This window comes from Ctenocephalides felis, unplaced genomic scaffold (assembly GCF_003426905.1).
Source record: "Ctenocephalides felis isolate EL2017-DRISC unplaced genomic scaffold, ASM342690v1 CF-g0.4_SCAFFOLD_01604, whole genome shotgun sequence".
Classification (NCBI taxonomy): domain Eukaryota; kingdom Metazoa; phylum Arthropoda; class Insecta; order Siphonaptera; family Pulicidae; genus Ctenocephalides; species Ctenocephalides felis.
In genome coordinates, this window is record NW_020537758.1 from 14,065,283 (window position 1) to 14,087,340 (window position 22,058).

The 22,058-nt window shown below is 30.0% G+C and overlaps 1 protein-coding gene across 1 annotated transcript in view; it reads right to left on the minus strand.

Moving 5' to 3' along the window:
* Positions 1 to 3,794: 3,794 nt before the first annotated feature.
* LOC113373394 (adenylate cyclase type 9-like) overlaps positions 3,795 to 22,058 on the minus strand; it is a gene marked incomplete at its 3' end in the record, with an annotated part of 37,662 nt that continues 19,398 nt past the window's right edge. The window contains 8 exon segments of the mRNA XM_026613694.1: positions 3,795 to 3,839; positions 3,841 to 4,621; positions 4,736 to 5,751; positions 6,662 to 6,886; positions 6,951 to 7,846; positions 7,920 to 8,020; positions 9,650 to 9,881; positions 15,047 to 15,960. Of these exon segments, the coding sequence (XP_026469479.1) occupies positions 3,795 to 3,839; positions 3,841 to 4,621; positions 4,736 to 5,751; positions 6,662 to 6,886; positions 6,951 to 7,846; positions 7,920 to 8,020; positions 9,650 to 9,881; positions 15,047 to 15,960 (4,210 nt within the window).

Genomic DNA, 22,058 nt, shown 5'->3' on the forward strand with positions numbered 1-22,058 from the left:
TTTTTTGCGAATGAATAGTTTATGAATATAATAATTAAATAGTTAAAATTGATTTTTATACAATATATAAATTAATTGAGTATGTTTGAGCTTATAAAAATTAGACCTAAAATTATTATTATTGTTATAATATGTATTAAATATATATTTGCTTAATATTTAATATTTTGTAAACTAATGTTATGTTGATTTAAAAAATATCTAAATTAAAATGCATAAATTTCTTTATTTATATTTTGTATATTTAATAAATTTGATAATAATTAATTTGCATTTTATAAAGACTTAAATAGAGTCTATGTATATTTTTTTTCCATTTTGCCACATTTTTTAATTAAAATAATCAAACAACAAAAAAATCCTCTTAAATATTTACTACACCCCCATGTATTTATTAGGCAGTGTATGGACTCCCTAATAAAATTGGTACAGTCACCTCAAAATTGACAAGAAGTCGTCTGCGCTGGCAAATATCTCTAAATATACTGATATATAACTGGGATGGACTCCCTAAACTGCACACGTATTCTTAATTCCACCAATCACGTGTATTCAATACACGCACACATACACAATGTGTAAATTTCTTTCCCTAAAGTGACATAGACGCTGGCGCTACTCTAAACTCGGTGGCTTCGAGCGGAACTAACGTGGGCTATGAGAATCTTATTGGAATTTATATATCGCTCATATAATTAAAGAGGCGTATATATATATATATATATATATATATATATATATATATATATATTATTTATGTTCGCTCTTAAAAATTCTATTTATTATAGTATCAACAGTATTAATTTATTAATACATGATTGGTGGATTCAAGAATAATATTTATGTATTTATAAATTTATATCATTGGCGCCACTCCAAAAAATTTTGAGTGAAATTTTGAATGAGAATCTCATAGGAACTTTTATATATTATAATTATTAATAGTTGCATATACATCTAGGCGTTTCGAATCAAATTTATAAATGGTGTGCTATGAGAATCTTATAGGAATTTTATATATTTGTATTTATTATATATATTATTTGAAATGAATCAGAAATCTTAATTTGAAAATATTTAATTAAATTTATTAAATAAATATGTTACAAAAATATTAAATAAAACATACCTTTCGATTTTATTCTTTGGTGCATATAAATAAAAAACACGGTTCACTGAAAAATGTGTATACTTACATACATACATACATATGTACATAGCTGGGCACCGTTAATCAAATAGTTAACTTCGTTAATCGTTAATCCGCTACAAAAAAAGTTAACTTCGTTAAACGTTAAAGCGTTACATTTCGGAAGAATTAACGCAAGTTAACGTTAATCGTTAATCCGTTAATATGTGTAAAATTACATTTTTATATCGTTGCGTTAGTGAACTTAAAAAACTTATTAACTTCCCGTAGGGCAAGTTATAGTAATCGCAAAAAAATCGAAAATGAAAATTTTATATATCTTTACGTTTCAAAGGTTCCTGAACATTTGGCATACCTTAGAAAAAATGGATGTATGTGTGTGTGTGTGTGTGTGTTGGTATGTATGTATGTATGTACGTGTGTGTATGTATGTGCGGATACAAATTTTCGTCGACGATTTCGGGAACACGGATCAACCGATTTGAATAATTCAAAAAACATTCGATTTGTATTGATAGGAGACGTGCTGATTAGTTTTTGGCGAAGGCAGGTCTAGCCGTTCCGAAGATACGGACAAAAAGTGCCGAAAACGGTAACTCAGTTTTTAAGAGAACGGAGCGTTCGATTTGAATAATTCAAAAAACATTTCACTTGTATTGATAAGATGAGGAATCGATAAAATTTCATGAAGGTAGGTCTAGCGGTTTCGGAGATATGGAGAAAAAAGTAAAAAAATGAGCCATTGGCGGTAAAAAATGATCATTAGACATATGCACATCAAATTATCAGATACTTTATAGAGATTTTAACAGTAAGTATACATTTTGTTAACATTCCTATGGGTTCCGTACCAATGCTTATGCGTTAGACAACGACGCGGCGCTTACGCGCTTTATATTTTGTCCCTATACAGTTAAAGCAGTACGATTGCTTTGAAAAAAAGTTCAGAACTTCCACAATATGTCAAAATAAAGAAAAAAAATCTTTTTTACAAAAAAAAAAAAAATTAAAAAAAAATCTTTTTTTTTTTAATTTTTTTTTTTCAAAACAAAAGTTATTTTTTGTCCAATTATAGTTTCTCAAAAATCTTATTCTTTCAAAGTAATTTTTTTCAAAAATGTTAATTGTTTTTAAAAAAATAATAATTTTAGGTACGGAAAGTACCAGCAATTTGCCTTAAGGCACAACGCCTTAATTGCTTAAGACAGAATTCCACTTACAGCTAGTTCCTTAAAGAGTTTGTAGCTCTTTGGTTTTTCTATAGACTGAGTGACAGAATTGAAACAGTCTTCCTTCTCGTCATCATCGTTGTTACTCGCATGCTCCCTCCGCCACTTAAACTATCTCAGTCCTTCGAATTTTTCGCTGCTTCTTGCCATAAGGCATCTTCTACCTTTTTCCGTGCATTTTCTTACTGCATTCCTCTCTACTGCTGTCATACGTTTCCAGCCACATTAACCGAAACTTTGGATGAAATTCCGCGGCAAGTTGGCATTGTTCATCATTCAGGAGTAGTCCAAATCTTTTCTCTATGCCGTTTAATAAGGCATTGGCAAAAGCCTATGGCTAAAGCTGTGCCGTGCGGTAAATAGTAGGCATTGGATTAACGATTAACGGACTTCTTGCATTTTAACGGAAGTTAACGTGTCCGTTAACATTTTTAAAAGTTAACTTAAAAGTTAATCCGTTAATCAAAATGTTAACTTCGTTAATTAACGATTAACGGATTAACGAGTTAATGCCCAGCTATGCATATGTATATATATATATATATATATATATATATATATATATATATATATATATATATATGGTAATATAATTTTCACTTGTTTAAGTAAATGAAAGAAACTGATTTCAATTTAACAACATATTAAATATATTTGGTCCAGTGGAATCGTACATTATGATATACATAATTATGAGTAATTTCAATTAACAAATATTTACCTAATTATTTCATATAAAATTTATTAATACACATAAGTGATTAAATATTTATCATTCTTAAAAATACATTATGATATATTTAAATAAAATAACAATTAAAGGTATCACATTCTTAGAATTTTAAAATCATACACAATTTTCACAGTTTAAGTAGGGAAGCAATGATAGAAATATCAAAATTACCATCACATCCTTAGTTTTTATGTTTTGTAGACAATTTGTGCTAAAATTATAAATATACATCAGTGATGCTGTATTTCTTATTGTGTGCTAAATATCTAACCAGTTTAAAATTTTCAAACTTTGTACAAAATATTACTTTTGGTCAATTTAATAAAATATCATCAATGCTATGTAGCCAAATAGTAAAGCACAAGGTAAGGTCATAGGCAAGATAAGAGCAATATCCAGGATATGAAACAAACTATTCCATCGACATGGTAAATGATACTTATATTATAATAATATATATTTATTAAGTAAATGTTTGTTTCGATATCACACTAAAGGTAAAATTTAATGACTTAGATATAAATAATCGCAATTAGAAATATTATGAACTGGCGCACAAAGTATAAAAGACATTTAAACAGATATAAGGTCTGTAAGGACTTCCATGTCAAATGTTAAAATATAATAACTATATTAAAATAAACACTTAACTATCATACAAGTCAAATGTTGAACCTAAATTATTTATCTTTTTCTTCAATAAAAATACATTCATATTATCTTTTCCTTAACATATACACTTCCCTCTCTTCGAATTCATACCTCTCTTGTAAAACAGACAGACAATGCTCTCCTATTTGAATTCTTCCATTTACACCCGTGGAGTCCATTCTGCTGGCAATATTAACGGCATCGCCCCAAATGTCGTAATACAATTTAGTGTTGCCAATAACACCAGCAGTTACTTCTCCAAAATTATACCCGATACGTAAAATTAAATTAAACTCTAAAAGATCTTTATTGAAACTGTCGATTACATTTTGCATTGCGATAGCAAAATCCATCAGAGCAAATAGATGCGCGTGAGGATTTTTATCCTCTTCCCTTTGTTGGGGATTTAGTCCGCTAGCAGCCATAAAAGTACTACCAATAGTTTTAATTTTTTCTACCGATTTAAATTCTGGCTTAGTGAGTAGTTCATCGAAATCGCCTATGAGTTCATTAAGAACTCTCAAATACTCTTTACCCCCTAAATACGACTCGTCGTACATTTCATTAAAATTTACTATACTGGCAAATATAATACCCACATTATCGTGATTTGCGGAATATTTAGCCGTGTTTTTTAATTGATCTGCTACATGTTGAGGTATAATATTATGCAGTAACCAATCAGCCTGATTTTTCATATTCTGGACTTTTGCTTTATCCTGATTTGCCACAACATTACCGTGAAAACTCAACCTGTAACTAATCTCAAATTCGCGGTTAAGAAACCAAACTAATATCAATAAAAGAATAACGTCAATATAAATTTCAACGTGATATAAGTTATGATTAATGTATAGTGGCAATTTTTTTATCATGTTTATTCTTTTATCGATGAGTAGCATGGTTTTATTAGTTTCCGACAGAGTACTTTCTTTTGAAGCAGGAATTTTACTAGTTAATACAGACAATGTATCCGTCTGCTTAGAGTTTATTTCACTATCAGTAATAGAGTTCGAACTGTTTAATAAATATATAGTAATATTATTCGTATTAGGATTAGGATTTGGGGGTGTCAGTCTTTTTGGTTGCAACGTCGATAACGCTTTCAGAAAATTATATTGTACACTTATATTATGTGCGTTATCAATACGCATTTGTAAATTGTTTGTCTGGATTTTTACCGGGCAATTGAAAATGGCAATTCCTATAAAGGTAATAGCTCCAATAGTCAAAACTATGTTTTTCATCCAGCAGTTTAACTGTGTAAAGTTACAAAAATGAACTATGCATATAAAGAATAAATAACTAAAATAAAACTCGTTTATGTAAATCTGAGTGTGATCCATCAAAACAAAATTTGTGAGAACCGCGACCATTGGTAAGGACAATAAAACTGCTCCACAAAAATGCCATGGGTACCATCTGGAGAATACTTCGAAAACACTATCTGTGCAGATGTATCCTCGAGTGGTAACCTCTGGTTTGCAAATATTTCGAAAACATAAAAACAGAGCAAAAAACTGTAAACTGCTGAACATCATAAACATGCAAATCCACATCTTGTGTGGCATCTGGAGCAGGAATAACGATATTGATATTAATAGGTATATCACCGCTGATACCAAAACGTCTATGGGAGTGTTAAATTTAGAAGTCGCGAGTGTAGGTGGGTTTTCGTTTTCTTTTTCACCAATTTTATGAGCTCTAGCTCGGTATTCTTTCTCCATATCTTTATCTTTAAAAAATAAACTAATATTATACAATGGTGGCTTGACAAAGTAACTCCTTTGTGATTTTACGTTGTCTTGAACGCATCGAATTAATTGTAGATCAGACTGTTTCCTCAGAGTTTGTGCAGTGATGATATCATTTTCATGCTGGACAGAATTACGAACATCCACACTGGAAAGCGATGAAGTGTAATAGCCAGAAACCCGATGCTGCATAATGTCCGAGTGCGATAGGTTGTGCAAGTTCATGGCGTATATCTAAAAATAATAGTAAATAAATTTAATTGTTCAATTTTGAATCACAAAAATCTATTAGGTTATTTTTTAAAAATAATTATACTGATATTTGCTCATAATAATAATTTAAATTGCAGAATATATTTTCCGTGTCTTTTCCTTATAAGAAATATAGCAAATATTGCTTAAGGGGCACAACTAGTGTGAAATTTTCAAAAAATCGAATTTTCAATTTTTCCATATTTCGATAGGTTATACCTATAAAAATAACATACCAAAATTTTAAATCGATATCTTAAATAGTTTTTGAGTCACAGCCATTTAAAGAGTATATATATATAGTATATGGTATAACAATAATTTAATCTTTAAACGCGTTTTTCTCGAAACAGCATTTTCCGAATTTGCTGCAGCGATTACTCAAAAACAAATGATCCGATCACTAACAAATTTTTTTTACATGTTCTATATATAGTTCTCCGTAAAATGAACTATCGATTTTTTGATCGGATCAAAAATCGAATTTTGGCAGTCCAAAAACGACCGAAATTTTGGGTTAAATTCGACTTTTTTTTGAAAACGCCGTCATTTTGTCAATTGTTGAGTTTTTTTTCTTTATCGTAGTTCATTTTACAGACAATATTATCTAGTTTAACGCGATTTTTTTTTTTAAATTTCATCCACGTAGAAGGCCGGAATCACTGCAGCAGTGAAGGGCCTTTTTTTGTCGCGCCGTTGGAGATCCACGATAACTTAAAAAATATTTAATTTTTTTCTTCAAAAATTTTACTATATATTCTTAAAACATGTATAAATATATTCCTAAAATTTTGAAATGATTGACAAAGTAGTTTTTTTAATATAAATTCCCAAAAATCACCTTTTTTATGCGGTTACACTAGTTGTGCCCCTTAATAGATTAATAACTGACCTGTTGTTGTATACTGGAACGCCTGCTATTACTTCTGATACCAGAATCCTTTCGGCTGCAAACAGAAGGACTAACGCTTCGCATTTCGTCTGTAGGAACCTTGAGCGCCCATGTCCCGTGCACATGATTTGCAACATTATTTTGGATATGGTTCATAGATATATTCAACGGTTGATCCACTGGTAACGGCACTGTGGCACTCGAAGCTCTTTCCAATGCTGCTACCTTTAATATAAAAATTCAAACTTTTATTTGCCCACCTTTTAATTGATTTATCATTAATTATTACCTCTGATTTACACCGCTGGTGCTTGTAGCTGCTAGCTCTTCCAAAAGGAGTAACATCGCTACGAGATTCATTGATGTAAGATCGTATATCCAAGTTATTTTCGCGTGGTTTAACCAAATTGGTAAATTGAATTGTATCATCTGATGTCACAGTCTGAATTACTATGGGAACTTGTTGATAGCCATTACTCGCCGTTGGTTTACGTAGAGATTCTGATTCTGATTTCGTATCATTTAATTCCGGTTTTCTAAGGAATTTCAAGATTTTCCAAGGATTGCTCTGTTTATTTTTCCGGACAGTAGTCCTGTAAACTCTGTCAGCATCTTCCTCGTTATCCGAATCTAAAATACTGGGTAAACTACTTGCTTTTGTTTTAAACGGATTTTCAGGAGCTTTAAGATGGGAGTCGCCAATTTTAGCAGTTGCATTGGCAGGTCTTAATAATCTAGGAGACGCTTGCGGTGAAATATTAGGTGAATGCCCAGCGCTTATGGGTTTTGTCGTAATTTTATGCATATTTGAAGAAATATTCATGGAATATCTTTTAGTTTTTGTGTCATTTTTGTTGCACGAATTTTGGGAAATATTTCCCGCAGATACAGGTGAAATATTAGGAGAATTTGATGGAAAGCTATAATTACTTTTCGAAACAAACGGCGTACTCAGAGTACAAGTATGTGAACTGGATAACTTATTATTTAAATCTCTTCCAAACCTATCGGCTAATGTTGGATTATTAAGTCCTTTATTAACAAAATCTATAGGCATTGAGTTTGGCGTAGATGGAGGTGATATTTTGACTTGAGTTGGTTCCAAAACTGCTGATTTGGTTTCTTCCCAATCGTGCTGAATGTAGTGGTTATCTCTTCGCCCCTTTATGAAGTAGGTCTTGTGACCTATAAATATAAGATAGTGAATGAATTTAATCGCTCATTGTGCAAATATTTTGTTGATATAACTTTTACTCACCGCAAACTTCGTCGCCTTCTTCGAGAAGATAAGAATTACCAAGAAATTCGCATGTTTTATCGGATACATGAACTTGTTTAGGACGGCCGGTAGATTCCATTCTGCAATATAAAACGATATAATTGTTTTATTTACACTTGAGTCAATCATAAAGTTATATAAATAACTAGTGGGGTGTGTGGCATCGTGCCTTAAGGCAAATTGCTGGAACTTCCCGTACCGTAACAAAATGTTCGAGGAATACTGAATGTTTTCAAATAGATTATTATTAATATTGTAACATTGTCTAATATTTATAAGAATTATATAAACTGAATTGAAAAGTTGAAATTATTTGTTTAAAGTATATTAAAACTATAGTCAGAATTAAAAATAAAATCTGAATTATTTTCGATAAACAAAAAAATTTTTTTTTGAAAAAAAAAAGGTGGAAAGAATTTTTTTTTCCAAAATCAATTATTTTGTTAAAACAAGCAGAAAGTTCTTTGAATTATTTAAATCGGACGCTTAGATCTCTCAAAAACTGCGATTTTTTACACATTTAGCTCCGTATCTTCGAAATGGCTGGGGCTGCCTTTGCCAAAAACTAATCAGCTTATCTTCCTATCAATGGGAATCGAATGTTTTTTGAACCATTCAAATTGGTTGACCCGTGCGCCCGAAAACGTGACTGGAAATTTGTATCCATACATACATACACACACACACACACATCCATTTTTCCTGAGGTATGCCAAAACGTTCAGAAACCTTCAAAACGTCGAGAAATGTAAAAAATTTCAATTTCGGCCCATAACTACCCAACGGAAAGTTAATTACCCTACGGGAAGATAAAAAAATATCAGATTAAAAAAATGTTAACTATTAAGAGGGTATTCTAGTGCAGAAATTCAAAAAAATCGATTTTTTTTATTTCATATTTTCAAAGTTTAACTATCTAAGAATATAAGTACGAGAAAGTTTTTGAAAATTTGAATTATTTTTGGAGATATAGTCATTTTACTGACTCGGTCTCCATACTGGTTTGGCTTCACGCAAAACTTTAAATGCGTTTTTCTCAGAACAGACTTTTTCAGTACTATTGTCACGATTTCTGGAGTTCTACTCGACCAATTTATTTGAAATTTTCAGATAGTCTTGTTTATAGATCTATCTATAGTCTGAACTAGAATCATCCCGAAATTCCTATTTTTACTATTTTTAAAAAATTCGAGAAACTCAAAAAAACAGTAAAAAACACTTTTTTCTCAAACAGTCGCCAATTTGTGAAAAAATAATTTTTTTACTCATCGCTAGTTCGGGCGATTGCGACATCATTGTAGATTAATAATCTTTTTATTTTTTGCATTTTCGATGGCTAGGAGGGCTGAAATCATGTCAAGACTGAGGTGCCAATTTTGTGACCACCCGTTTCATCAGTTGCCAGTTTTTACAATTTTTAACTTTTTAATTTTTTAATTTTTGTTTTGTGTCTTAATAATATTAATAAACAAATGGTAGAAAAATGGATAGTAAAAGCATCCGTTGCTTTCTTTTACGACACTTTAAAAATGACCTAAAATTCATCGCTCTACACTAGAATACCCCCTTAAGCTGGCGGTTGTGATCATTATACAAATATGGTAAAGCAGGGCTAGGGATTAAAAGATCCACTACCTTTATTTCAATTTTTAACATAACGTTGAGTGTAAATTTCTCAACAAAATTTACTTTCCATTTCTTCAATATACCTGTTGGCCAATGTGACATCATTACTCCAGACGTCGAATTTGAATCGCCTCGTGCCCACTATTCCGCAGAGGACGGTGCCCGTATGCACACCGACGCGCATGGTGACGCCCTCGTGCCTTTCAGCGTCGAACTCGGCCATCGCCACGATCATTCCCAGGCCCATTTCCACGCAGCAGACGGCGTGGTCGGGCCTCGGCTCGGGGCAACCGGAGACGCAATAGTAACAGTCACCTGGGGAAGAAGAAATTATTTAGAAATTCAGTGCATTGCAATTCATAAATCATGCATTTGTTGTAAAGTTGGAAAATAAGGAACGTTGTAAACTGCATGCTTTCTTAAGGCATGTTGCATCAACTATCTGATACGTATACATAATTAACTTAATAAGTACTGAGTTTCAGTATTTAGATAAAATGTTCAATTGTTCATGCTCAATTTTTTTCCCAATTTTTTTTCTCCAATTTTATTCACCAAATTTTTCCCCAATTTTTTTCCCAAAAAATCAAAAACTATAGTCAATGGTTTTTTCCCCAATTTTTTTTTTTTTGTAAATATCTATCCGCGGATTTTTTAGCTAAGTTTTTGCCGTGTTAAATTTATGACATATTCAAAGATAACAACTACACATATTGCTTATAACATCTAAACCGTAAAAGATACAAAAAAACTTTGTTCGTACGAAAGATGCAGAATAAAATAATGAATAAAATGGTATATAAATGGTTAAGTATGTTCATATAATTTTCTCGAGATTTTCCGATTTTCCTGAAATTTTACGACAGCAACTCGCCTGTAGGCCACACCGTTCGGAATTCGAAGTTGCGATATATGGGAAAAAAACTAAGAATTTTGAGACCTTTCTAACGATGTATAATACTTTATATGTTTTCTTTACAGAAATATCGAATCGTGATAAGTGTTACTCTAATCTAACCGCACTTTGCATTTTGACAAGTTAACATCTACACATATTGCTCTATAACATCAAAACCGTAAAAGATACGAAAAAACTTTGTTCGTACGAAAGATGCAGAATAAAATTATGAATAAAATGGTATATCAATGGTTAAGTGTGTTCATATAATTTTCTCGAGATTTTCCGATTTTCCTGAAATTTTACGACAGCAACTCGCCTGTAGGCCACACCGTTCGGAATTCGAAGTTGCGATATATGGGAAAAAAACTAAGAATTTTAAACTAAGACCTTTCTAACGATGTATAATACTGTATATGTTTTCTTTACAGAAATATCGAATCGTGAGGAGTGTTGCTCCAACGTAGCCGCACTTTGCATTTTGACAAGTTCTATTCACGGATTTTTTGACTAAGTTTTTGCCGTTTTATTCTTATGAAATATTCAAAGATATCTATCCACAGATGGATTTGAGTTTACGTCTGGTTAAAGAAAAATATTAGAGAAAATATAATTAATGTGGGTTATATGACTAAGATAAGGTATATTTCCATCAGTATCACGCTTCACTAAAAATTAGTCAATGCGATTTCCAATTGATATCTTTCAAACATACTTATAATATCTATAATTATATTAATAATGTAAAGTCACTTAGGGGGCGTTCATTAACCACGTAAGGTTTGTAGGGGAAAGGGGGATTTAACAAAAAATCACAAAGTATCACGTGGAGGAGGAAGGGGTATTGTAAGATATCACGTGTATTCTTTTACTCGAATTTTAAAAAAATATTCATATATTTTCAAAATAAATTTAAACATTTTATTTCTGTGATGATTGCTGGGGGAGAAGTGGGGGGGTAACTTTGAATATCATCAGGTATCACCAAAATAGAGGTGTGTCCAAAAATCTTGTAAAAAGTCAATCACGTGATTAATGGACGCCTCTTTAAAACATTTCATTTCATCCCTTTCGGGTCTTAAAATGTATTTTATTTGAGATCTTTACCATCTTTCGAGTAGTTTTTGAAGTTTTAAAATCGGTTCAAGATTGTGGGCTAAAACGTGACCGAAAATTGTAATTACACTTTTTTGCTAATTAGAAAGAAACAGCTTAGCCTATCGTCGCATATAGCTAACAAACGATAGTCTTTATCGAGTTATATCGAGTGGTTTTCAAATTTTTAAAATCGGTCCAACAATTTCTGAGGAAAAGTCGACAAAAATCTGCTCAAGTGACACACACACACACATACTTTTTCTAAATTTCGTCTGATATCGTTTGAAAAAATTTACACTTTAATATACCATTGTGAACGCACCCTGGTATGTTACAAATGACACCCTACATAAAGACCTAAAAATAAAAACTATTAATGAAATGATAGAAGAAAGGAGCAAAAAATACCAAGAAAAACTACCAGGTCACCCAAACATATATTTAAAAGAATTAAGCGAGGAATATCCCACTCGAAGATTGAAAAAAAGGTCATATCTTAAATGAAATGTTAAAAAATAAAAAAGAGATATATCTCATAGGAGATAATCTCTTAAATGCATGTACACCCAGCATATTGTCTTAAAAAATGTATATAATTTTGATTGGCAATAAAACTATGCAAAAAAAACTTTAATATACCCAGGCTATCCAGTTTTTGACATTATTTCATAAACGAGCATATATCTAATGCAAACATAATTTGTAAATAAAGATAAATGTTATTCTATATTGCCCTATAAAAATATAATATACCTATAAAGAATTTTTTGCAAATGATATAATAAATGCTATTATGAGTGTGGTGAATATAAAATATCATGACATAAGATTAGATGTCGAGAAATATTGACTTTAATCTGTATAAGGTTTTATACAAATTTTACCCAGATATTTGAACATCATAATTACTAAATCAAAATACAAACTCATATGTTAAGATAAAGAAATTATTCGAATGTAAATTACAACAACAATTAATGTGAAATGTAAAATATCATTTAATCATCTTAAAGATTATAACTTGCTCATGAAAAGAACAATTTAATTTTACACAATAAGTGCTCTTAAACTTATGCTCATTAATTAGTCTGGTTCATTTAAGAATCCTTTCTCAGACGTAATTATCTTAATCGGAAAGTACTTCATCGTCTTGCTTTACTCGACAAATATTACATGAAACGTGAAAGCAATTATATGAATTGAAATACAGAAGCAATAATAATAGAATACATTGCTTGTAGGGCATCTGCTTAAAAGAAGCCGTTATTAATTGATTCTAGAAGATTCAATATAAATAACAAGTTATTTGTAGTTAATGAGTGTGATGAAAGTGTGAGCGAAAGTTTAAAATTGAGAATTTATGAATAATTTAAAAAAAATGTAAACAAGCCATTAATTCGATTAGCAAAAACTATAGAAAAACATAAGTATATGTGCAAAACTTGAAAATACCAAAATGCAAAGATACAAAAATGTATAGGTACGTTTGCGAAAGCTCATTTTGAAACATTATCCCACCCACTAAGATTTTTTATTGAAATATCCGTCATTTCAAATGTTCTGTTTAAAACGTACATATATCAATTCACGATTGATATCATCAAGACGTTGCTTTTGGCATCTGACATCCTATATAATCGTTTCCATGTTCTGTAAATAGATTACAATTGTGATAGATAGTTCGATCTCAAAACTATATGCCATATGATACATTCAAAATTTATTCGGAAGATTTGGCAACTATCGTCAGAAACCATCTGGATTTAATTTAAACTTGAAAGCAGTTGAGAGGACAATAATAATATTCTATTCAAATAGAACTAGGGATAATAAAATATTCAAATAAAAGTATCGTGATCAGTATATTATTATTTCAATTTTGATGAATTCGTGTTGTTAATAATGAATGAAAGCAAATTAATTACACCAACCGCCATCAAATATCTATGTAAATGAGCAAACATACAATAATCTCAAATTACAAATATTGCAAGACGAGGTCAATTAACATTTATGGCAAAGGTTACTGAACATATCAAATATCAGACGTTAACTAAAATCTTTAATGATTATAATCTTTACGATAACGTTTTTGTTGTTACTTTTATAATTATAATTAGCAATCAATATAATAATTATTATAAATACATATATACATATATATTTATTATAAACACACGAGTGTGTTATAATTAAGCAAACGGTTTAAAATGTTAATTTTAAAATGATTAACCCTTACTAGGGTTTGTCGGCTTTCAAAGACTGGTTTTAAAAACCAGTTTTTTGGCGAAAATTGTGCAATTCGAAAACCGTTTTTTAGTAGAAAATGTCGGTTTTCATGTACAAATAGAAAATGACAAAAATAGCCAAATATAAAAGATAGATGCAAGCGTTCTGATTCTTTCTTGGAATCATATCAGTTCGATAACATTTGGAATCATATCAGTCTGCTATAGTTCCCAGAAAGGTTTTGTGTTATCTTTTTGTCTTATATATTAATTTAGATTTTTTCGCCAGTGTATATATTAATTTAAATCAGTGTGACTTCTTGAAGAAGTAACTTCCTCTACATAAACTTCAGAAAAGGGAGTTTTTAGCCCTAGAAGTCACAAATAAAAGAACAAAACAAATAGAATTATTATATCAGGCTTTAAAAACAATTAAGCCTAGTTTGACCGCAAGTGAGAGAGTATTTTCTATTTAAGGAAATTTTGTGAGTGAACAAAGTACACGTCTAACTAACAAATCGATAGACGTTCTCAGTTTTTTAAAATCATATTTTATTAAACGAAAAAATAATTAGAATTTTTAAAATTAATTATTTAAAATTGCTCGGAATAGATGATACTCGGGGTTTAGCTTAATTGTTTTTAAAACTAAAATTGATATTAACAAGTATCTATCAAGAAGAATCTAATATTTTTTTTAATTTAATGAATGATTTTTATTTAAAAATGTATTATTTTTATTTATTCGGAAACTTTACTTTAACTATAATAAAAATATATATCCACTATCATGAAATATAAATATATGATAACGAATAATTATTTGATCCAGATAAACTATTAATTTTTTGCTCCACTAATTAAAATTAAAATAAATTTGTTTACTATTCATAGAATTAAACAATAAATAAATTCAGTCTAATACTGCTTAAATCGCACTAAATTTGCGGATGAACTTTTGGTATTACTGAATATTCGATCAAAAATTTATTTTCTATATGAAATTCGAAAACCGTCTAAAACCGGTTTTCTGGTAAAATTAAAATTCGAAAACCGGTTTTCTGAAATGTCGGTTTTTGTATAAACCCTAATCAGTACCTACTACGTAACACGTTAATCGCCACAATAATATAAAAAAATCCCCAGAAGTCATGATAACTTTATTAGATCATTTAATTAAAGATATATATCAAGAAAAATAATTGCTCAAATTTTTATAAGACTATACATATATAGTAAATCAATTTCTATCTTACCCAAAGTGGAAATCTTTTCGCAGCCATTATCCGTGCAGAGCGTATCGAATTTCTCGAATAAATCGTTAAGTAATCCGACAAGTTGTTCAGCGCTCTTATTACTGCTCATTTTCGTAAAACCCACTATATCAGCGAAGAGTATGCTCACATTTTCCATGCAATTCATATTGAAAGGACGAAAAAGTCGTTTAAGATCCGATGGATTCGAAGTCCTCGGACGCATGTTAGCATAAACCATCTGATCATTATCAATATTCCTTTCATTCATCAACCAATCGGCCACCTTTGGAGGCATTACAGAATGTATCATCTTCTCCTTAAGCTGTTTTTCCCATTCCAGTTGCTGTCGAACCAGAAGGCTTTGACCGACCTTCATAAAAGTCCCTCGCATCCGAACCAATGTCATTGTGAGTATGTGCAGACCCAAAATGTGAATGCATAATTGCATTAGTATACGTATAAAAACTGATGTTAATTTATGTGATTCAGCGTCATTATGAAGATTAACAACAACTATTTCAAAAACAATCGAATAAAGCACGCATATTGTTATCGAGATGTACAGCGGTAGAGGTATTACTGTGTAAATAATCAGAAGTATCTCGACGCATATCGCAAAATGTCCAACTGAGCTCAATGCAAATTTTTCTGTCTGGCCGACCAGGACTGAGCTAATGGATAACAGACAAAGGCTGACCGAGCACAAAATAAAAGCGACGCTGAATGATATTTTGTACATATGGGTGCGGTATAGATCATGGTATGTCAGCCATAAAGTACTGCCTATGAAGAGAATCAGCAAGGCCAGGATGACGCAAAAGAAGCCCCAGTGTTGTACATTTCCTGAGAGACCGCTGGACAAGAAGTAGAAGAACCACATGATCGTGCAGAGCAGAATGTAAAGCAGCGCACATCTGAAATAGGAAAAAAATCATAAAAATAAATAACAGTCATAATCAGATATAAAATTAATGAAATTAGAATATTATTAAAAATGTGAAATTTTGTCATCGAAAATTATGATTTTTAACTTCCCGTAGGGTAGTTATAGTAATGGTCCGAAAATCAAAAATGAAAATTTTTGCATTTCTCGACCTTTTGAAGGTTTCTGAACACTTTGGCATACCTAAGAAAAAATGGATTTGTGTGTGTGTGTGCGTGTGTATGTTTTGTATGTCAGCATTTTTCGTCCTCGTTTTCGGGCGCACGGATCAACCGATTTGAATGTTTTAAAAAACGTTCGATTCCTCTTAATAGGGAGATGTGCTGATTAGTTTTTGGCAAAGGTAGGTCCAGCCGTTACGGAGATATGGAGCAAAGAGTGCAGAAAATAGCAATCGAGTTTTTGAGAGAACGGATCATCGTTCATCGATCATCGATCAACGATTTGTATGATTCAAAAAACATTCAGTTCGTAATGACCGGGAAAAGTGGTTAGTAGTTTTTGGCAAAGGTAGGCCAAGCGGTTTCGGAGATACAGAGCTAAATGTAAAAAAATGGCAGTTTTTGAGAGAACTAAGCGTCCGATTTAAATGATTCAAAAAACTTTCTGCTTGTTTCAATAAAATAATTGCTTTTGAAAAAAAATTTTGTTTCTAATTTTTTTTGTCAAAAAATATTTTTATAATTTTGGATTAAAAATTCAAAAAATTACCCAGGCTAAGAACAATCTAAGCGCCACTCTGGTACAAATGTTTACCCAAGTGCGTTTAGACTGTTTATGTACTGGAGCACTTTTCCAATTTTGTGAAAACTATTGAAAAATGTGAAAACGCCGCCAAGCTAAGCACAGTATAAGTGAAAATGTCGCACAGAATTATTTGCAAATGCGTTTAGACTGTGACTATACGGGAGTACTTTTTCAAATGAAATGACGATTGTTAATGTTCTGGAGAAAAATTGATTTATGATTTACATTTGATTTGCTCAGATATAACAAGATAACAAAAGTAATGAAAGTTACAGTATTTGTAATAATATATTTGAAAACGTTTAAAATTTCTCGAAAATTTCATTACGGTACGGGAAGTTCCAGCAATTTGCCTTAAGGCACGAAGCCATACACCACTAGTTATTTTTTTTAAATGATTTCGTTTTTTTTGGATAATAATATTGATCCAAATATGACATATCATTAGTATTGAAAAATATTATTTATATATAAATAAAAAAGGCAATTTATATCAGCTAGTTCATGGATACTTTTTCAATTAAAAAGAAGTTTGTAAACAACATTCAATATTTTACCATGGAGTCTATGACTATATTGACAATAACCATAAGAGACTAGAAGACCTATAGGTGTATAAAGATAGCAATTACTTCGTTGAAATATAATAAAATTTAAGCACTTTACTTGGCAAGAACTCAGCTGAGTGTTTTCAATTTTGCCTTTCGCCTATCATACACAAACACTCCGTACCAGTGAAGTTCTTTGTACAATGCACTATTTATACAAAACAAAAGCTTTCGATTTAATTAATAATTGATTTATGGGAATAACAGAACTGATTTAGTTAATTTATAACTACACAATGATAATATAATAGATACAAAAATTGTTGTTTTTAAACCTATTTTTATTAATTAATTTATTTATTTATTTATTTAAATATATAGCCCACAGATTTCTCCAAGAGGATTCAAAAATACAGTTATTTTACATAATGAATAACAATTAAAATATATACAAAATTACAATATATAGTTAGTAACATAAAATGCTTAAGATGAAATTACATATAATGCAGAATGTAACAATATTATTTATAAACAGAATAAGATAAAATGAGATATTTGAAAAGAAAATAAAAAGGTTAACTTGTGCAGATGGAGATTATATGATTAGGTGAAGTGTTGTGAATATCTATTTCATTATTAATTAAGTTAAAGTTAGAGGACATGAGTAAAATTGGCGAATTTAAGAGAGAATTAGATTTAGGAGTAGGATAATTGAAAAATAATTGTGAACGCGTAGATAGCCTTGGAACATTAAAGGATAATTGATTAAGAATATGAGGACAGTCTATAGAATTATTGCAAAGTTTAAATAAGAACATAATTGTACAGTTAAATCGACGTGAGGCGAAGGGAAGGAATACCAAATTCTTTTAGTAAAGTGTTGTGATCAAAGCCACGTTCAGGGTAAATTTTATATGTTTTATAACAAAGGTATTTCAGAAATTTTCTGAACCTTCTCTATCGCATCAGAGTTGTTGATTTGATGAGGATACCAAATAATCGAACCATATTCTAATTTTGAACGTACAATAGAATAGTACATGCAAAGAAGTGCATTGGTAGATTTAAATTGTTTACAATTTCTCAGTATCAAATCTAAAGATATATGTGCTCTATTACAAATATCAGTTATATGATCCGTGAAAAACAAACCAGAATCAAATAGAACTCCTAAATCTAAAATTTTATTACATCTATCAATGCTAGTGTTAGAAATTTTATAATCAAAAAGTATTTTCATTATAATATAGCACAAATCAGAACTTAATGAGCCCTTCATTGTAGCAATATTTCAAGTCTTTTCAATTAGCGTGCTTTTATTGATGACAACCAAGTCCTGTCTGTATATGATGAATTTATTATTATAATTTTTTTAATACTGATGATTTTTCTTATTGGTGCAGTATTGTTGGTGTATCTTCTATTTTATAGTCAATATAGTCAATATTGCAATCTGTACTTATTTTTCTTGTATAAAGCAGTATATTGCAGACTAAAGTTATATTTGAAATATGCCATTACTCCTTGATATCATATCAGGCCTCGACAAAAGCAGAAAAGGTGTCAAACTAGAAACTTCTGATTCAAAAGCTCTGACCACTAATGTTCCCACAAGAGCTGAAGAGTTATTTATAAACTAAAGATCAATTATGATAATATTCTCGCCTCTGTATTGAACGATTATAAAAAAGCTATGTATCTTCTCTCATGGCTGATAGAAAGTAGACATTGCTAAGAATATCGCATTCATTGTGATGAGAGGAATCGTTTAAATCGAAAAATTAACTCAAGGTCATTTTGCGATACCGCTCAAGGCCTTTATGATGCTTTTGATACGTTTGTTTATATTATTACTTCCTCAATTAAATTCAATTGGATTTGTTCAATACCGGCTGATTACATGAGGCCAACGGCCTATTTGTGCGGTTTTTTGACTCGCTAATTATCATATGCAAATTGGTTGCAGAGACGACATACTTACGGTAATTTGAAAATTTTTAAATTGTATCTCGCAATTGCTTTTAATCAGTTAGATGAGATGCTATTGTTAAAGCTTACAATTTCATTGTACGTTTTTATTGAATAAAAATGTACTTCAATGTAAAAGAAGAAATTAAACTTGATCAGATATAAGAAACCACTAGCAACTTCCTCAAACAACAGGAAAGTTAATGTTGAAATATTGACTGAAATGAAAATTTATTTTTATTAGCTAATTTAATTTTACGATTTCCAGCATATATTGTATTTGGAGTGAAGAAATCAATAATATTGATGGGATCTTCAAATGACTTGTAACTTTATGTAATAGTTTGTTTATATCTGAAAATCTCGAACTTGGCAACTTAACATTAACAAAATAAATATCATTTGAAGTATATAATATATACTATTTTGCAAAGCTTGATTTCAAAGTTCTATCACTCGTGTAGTATTGTGTATTTGAAATTATTGGTTTAAATTTTTTAGAAAGTGCTTCATTAAGTTTTGTTCCTAACCAATAGTTTTTCAATTTAATAACAATTTTCAGAGAAATAGTTAATAACGCAATTTAAAATATTTTTGCCGAAATTCGACTTAACCGATTGAAATACAATAGATTGAAAATGACCAGAGACTTTTATTGAATAATTCGTATTACAAATAGAATAATAGTTAAAAATTTAATAAAATATTTTATTCAAAAATTATTTTTTTATTCCATTGAGCATTTTCATTTCGAAATTAATTCACACGGGATCTTGCACTGCAAATAAGATTTATCTAATATCACTTGACTCGATTCAACTTTGCACAACTAAATTCAATTGAACTTTTGCAACACTTGCTTAATAATTCTATGAAATTCTCTAGATCATGACAATCACGAATGGTATTATTAGATTTGGGAAGATAAAATTGGTGAGATATTTCATAGAAGAAATAGTGCTAAAATGCAAATTTAATCATTTGTTTACAATGATAAAAACAAATTAGTTCGTTTAACCGTTTTGCTAATTTTTAAACTTCGCTCATGAATAAAATATTTGTATAAGTAGTATTGTAAAATGTGAATGAATGAATACTATGCATTTCAAGCACATCATGATTTATACAAATCTTAGTCATATAACCATTCGAGTCATTTTTCTTTAGCCAGACGCATATAAAAATAGTAAATATTCCAGTTACAATTCGCAAAAATCCAGTGAAACGTAGATTAAAATATTTACATAAAAGAGCATCGAAACTGTTCCACCGTTACTGCTCTATTCTGACAAAATATTTATCCCATAAAAATCTATGTAAACATAGTATTATATTTTGTATAAAAATAATTCTGCATAACATATAAATCTTCAACCCAGTCCAAATATTTTTCTAAGAATCATATATTATATTTTTAGAAAGAAAATATTTTTATCTTATTATTTTGAATTTCATAAAAAAACATAAACCATAACCAGACACCTTTCTTGTCATATCTAATTATAACTTTTAATTTGTTTTCGGTGGCAGCAAGAAATTTAAAGCCATTTCATTTGGAATATAATTAATATTACTTTATGATGGTATAATTACATTCATATCAGTTTCATTGCGTGACTTTTGGGATAAATGTAATCAATAATTAAATTGGAATTAACATTAATATTAATCTAAATTGGAGAATAATAAATAAAATATGTATTACATGATACCAAATTTATTATTATTATTTTTTAAATATGCTACATAATCATTGCAAGTAAATTTAAAGTATTATAAATCAAAATTAATATCTATAATTTCCCATTTTCTTATATTTCAAGCTTAATGATTTTCTATCAAAAGTTATACTAGAAGTTCGCACCAATTAAATCTATTGCAAAGTTTCGGCATAATAAATTATCAGTTCGGCTTTAATTTAGATGTACGATCATTCTATCAATATTACACACGTCAAAGTTCTATGAAAAACGTTATTTGTAATAAACCTCATGCAGAGTAAACTTTACGAGCGATTTATTTGCGAAATAATAAATATTTTTGCACGTGAGCTGAAGATTTGAATTGCAAATTTGAACTCGCTAATATATATAAATATAAATATATATATATATATATATATATATATATTAGGGTGGTCCTTAATATGGACATTATGGAATTTCCTTGCTCCCAAGGGCTCAAATGATTCCAAATTGATAAAAAACAATTATCTGAAAGTTTCAGCTCTTAATATTGTCTTTTAGATAAAGCCAATTCAATCAAAGTTTTGTATGGAAATAGCATAAAAAAATGTTCAAAAATTTTGTAGAGGATCGAATTTTCAATAAAAAATGACACAAATTTTCACTTTTAATTCATTTGTCGCTAAGTTATACTAAAAAATTTTTTTTTAATTTTCAATTTTTTTTCATGCTATTTCCATACGAAGTTTGATTAAATTGCGCACTATCTAAAAATTAATATTAAGAGCTAAAACTTTCAGAGAATTGTTTTTTATCAATTTGGAACCATTTGAGCCCTGGGAGCAAGGAAAATCGAAAATGATCATTTTAAGGACCACCCTAATATATATAACCCTAATATATATATTTATTAATTTTAACCAAAATTTAATTTCAGCAAAAATAGTATAGAGGAGACTAGGTTGTGCCAGGGCACGATTAAGCCTTAAAAACTAAACTTTAAGATAGGGTTTAAAGCGAGAAAAATAAAGTACGTTTGTTCGAACAAGTTTACATTATTGCATTGAGTCATTGAGTCATTTATTTTTGACAATAGAAGTCGTTATAAACCATTTCGG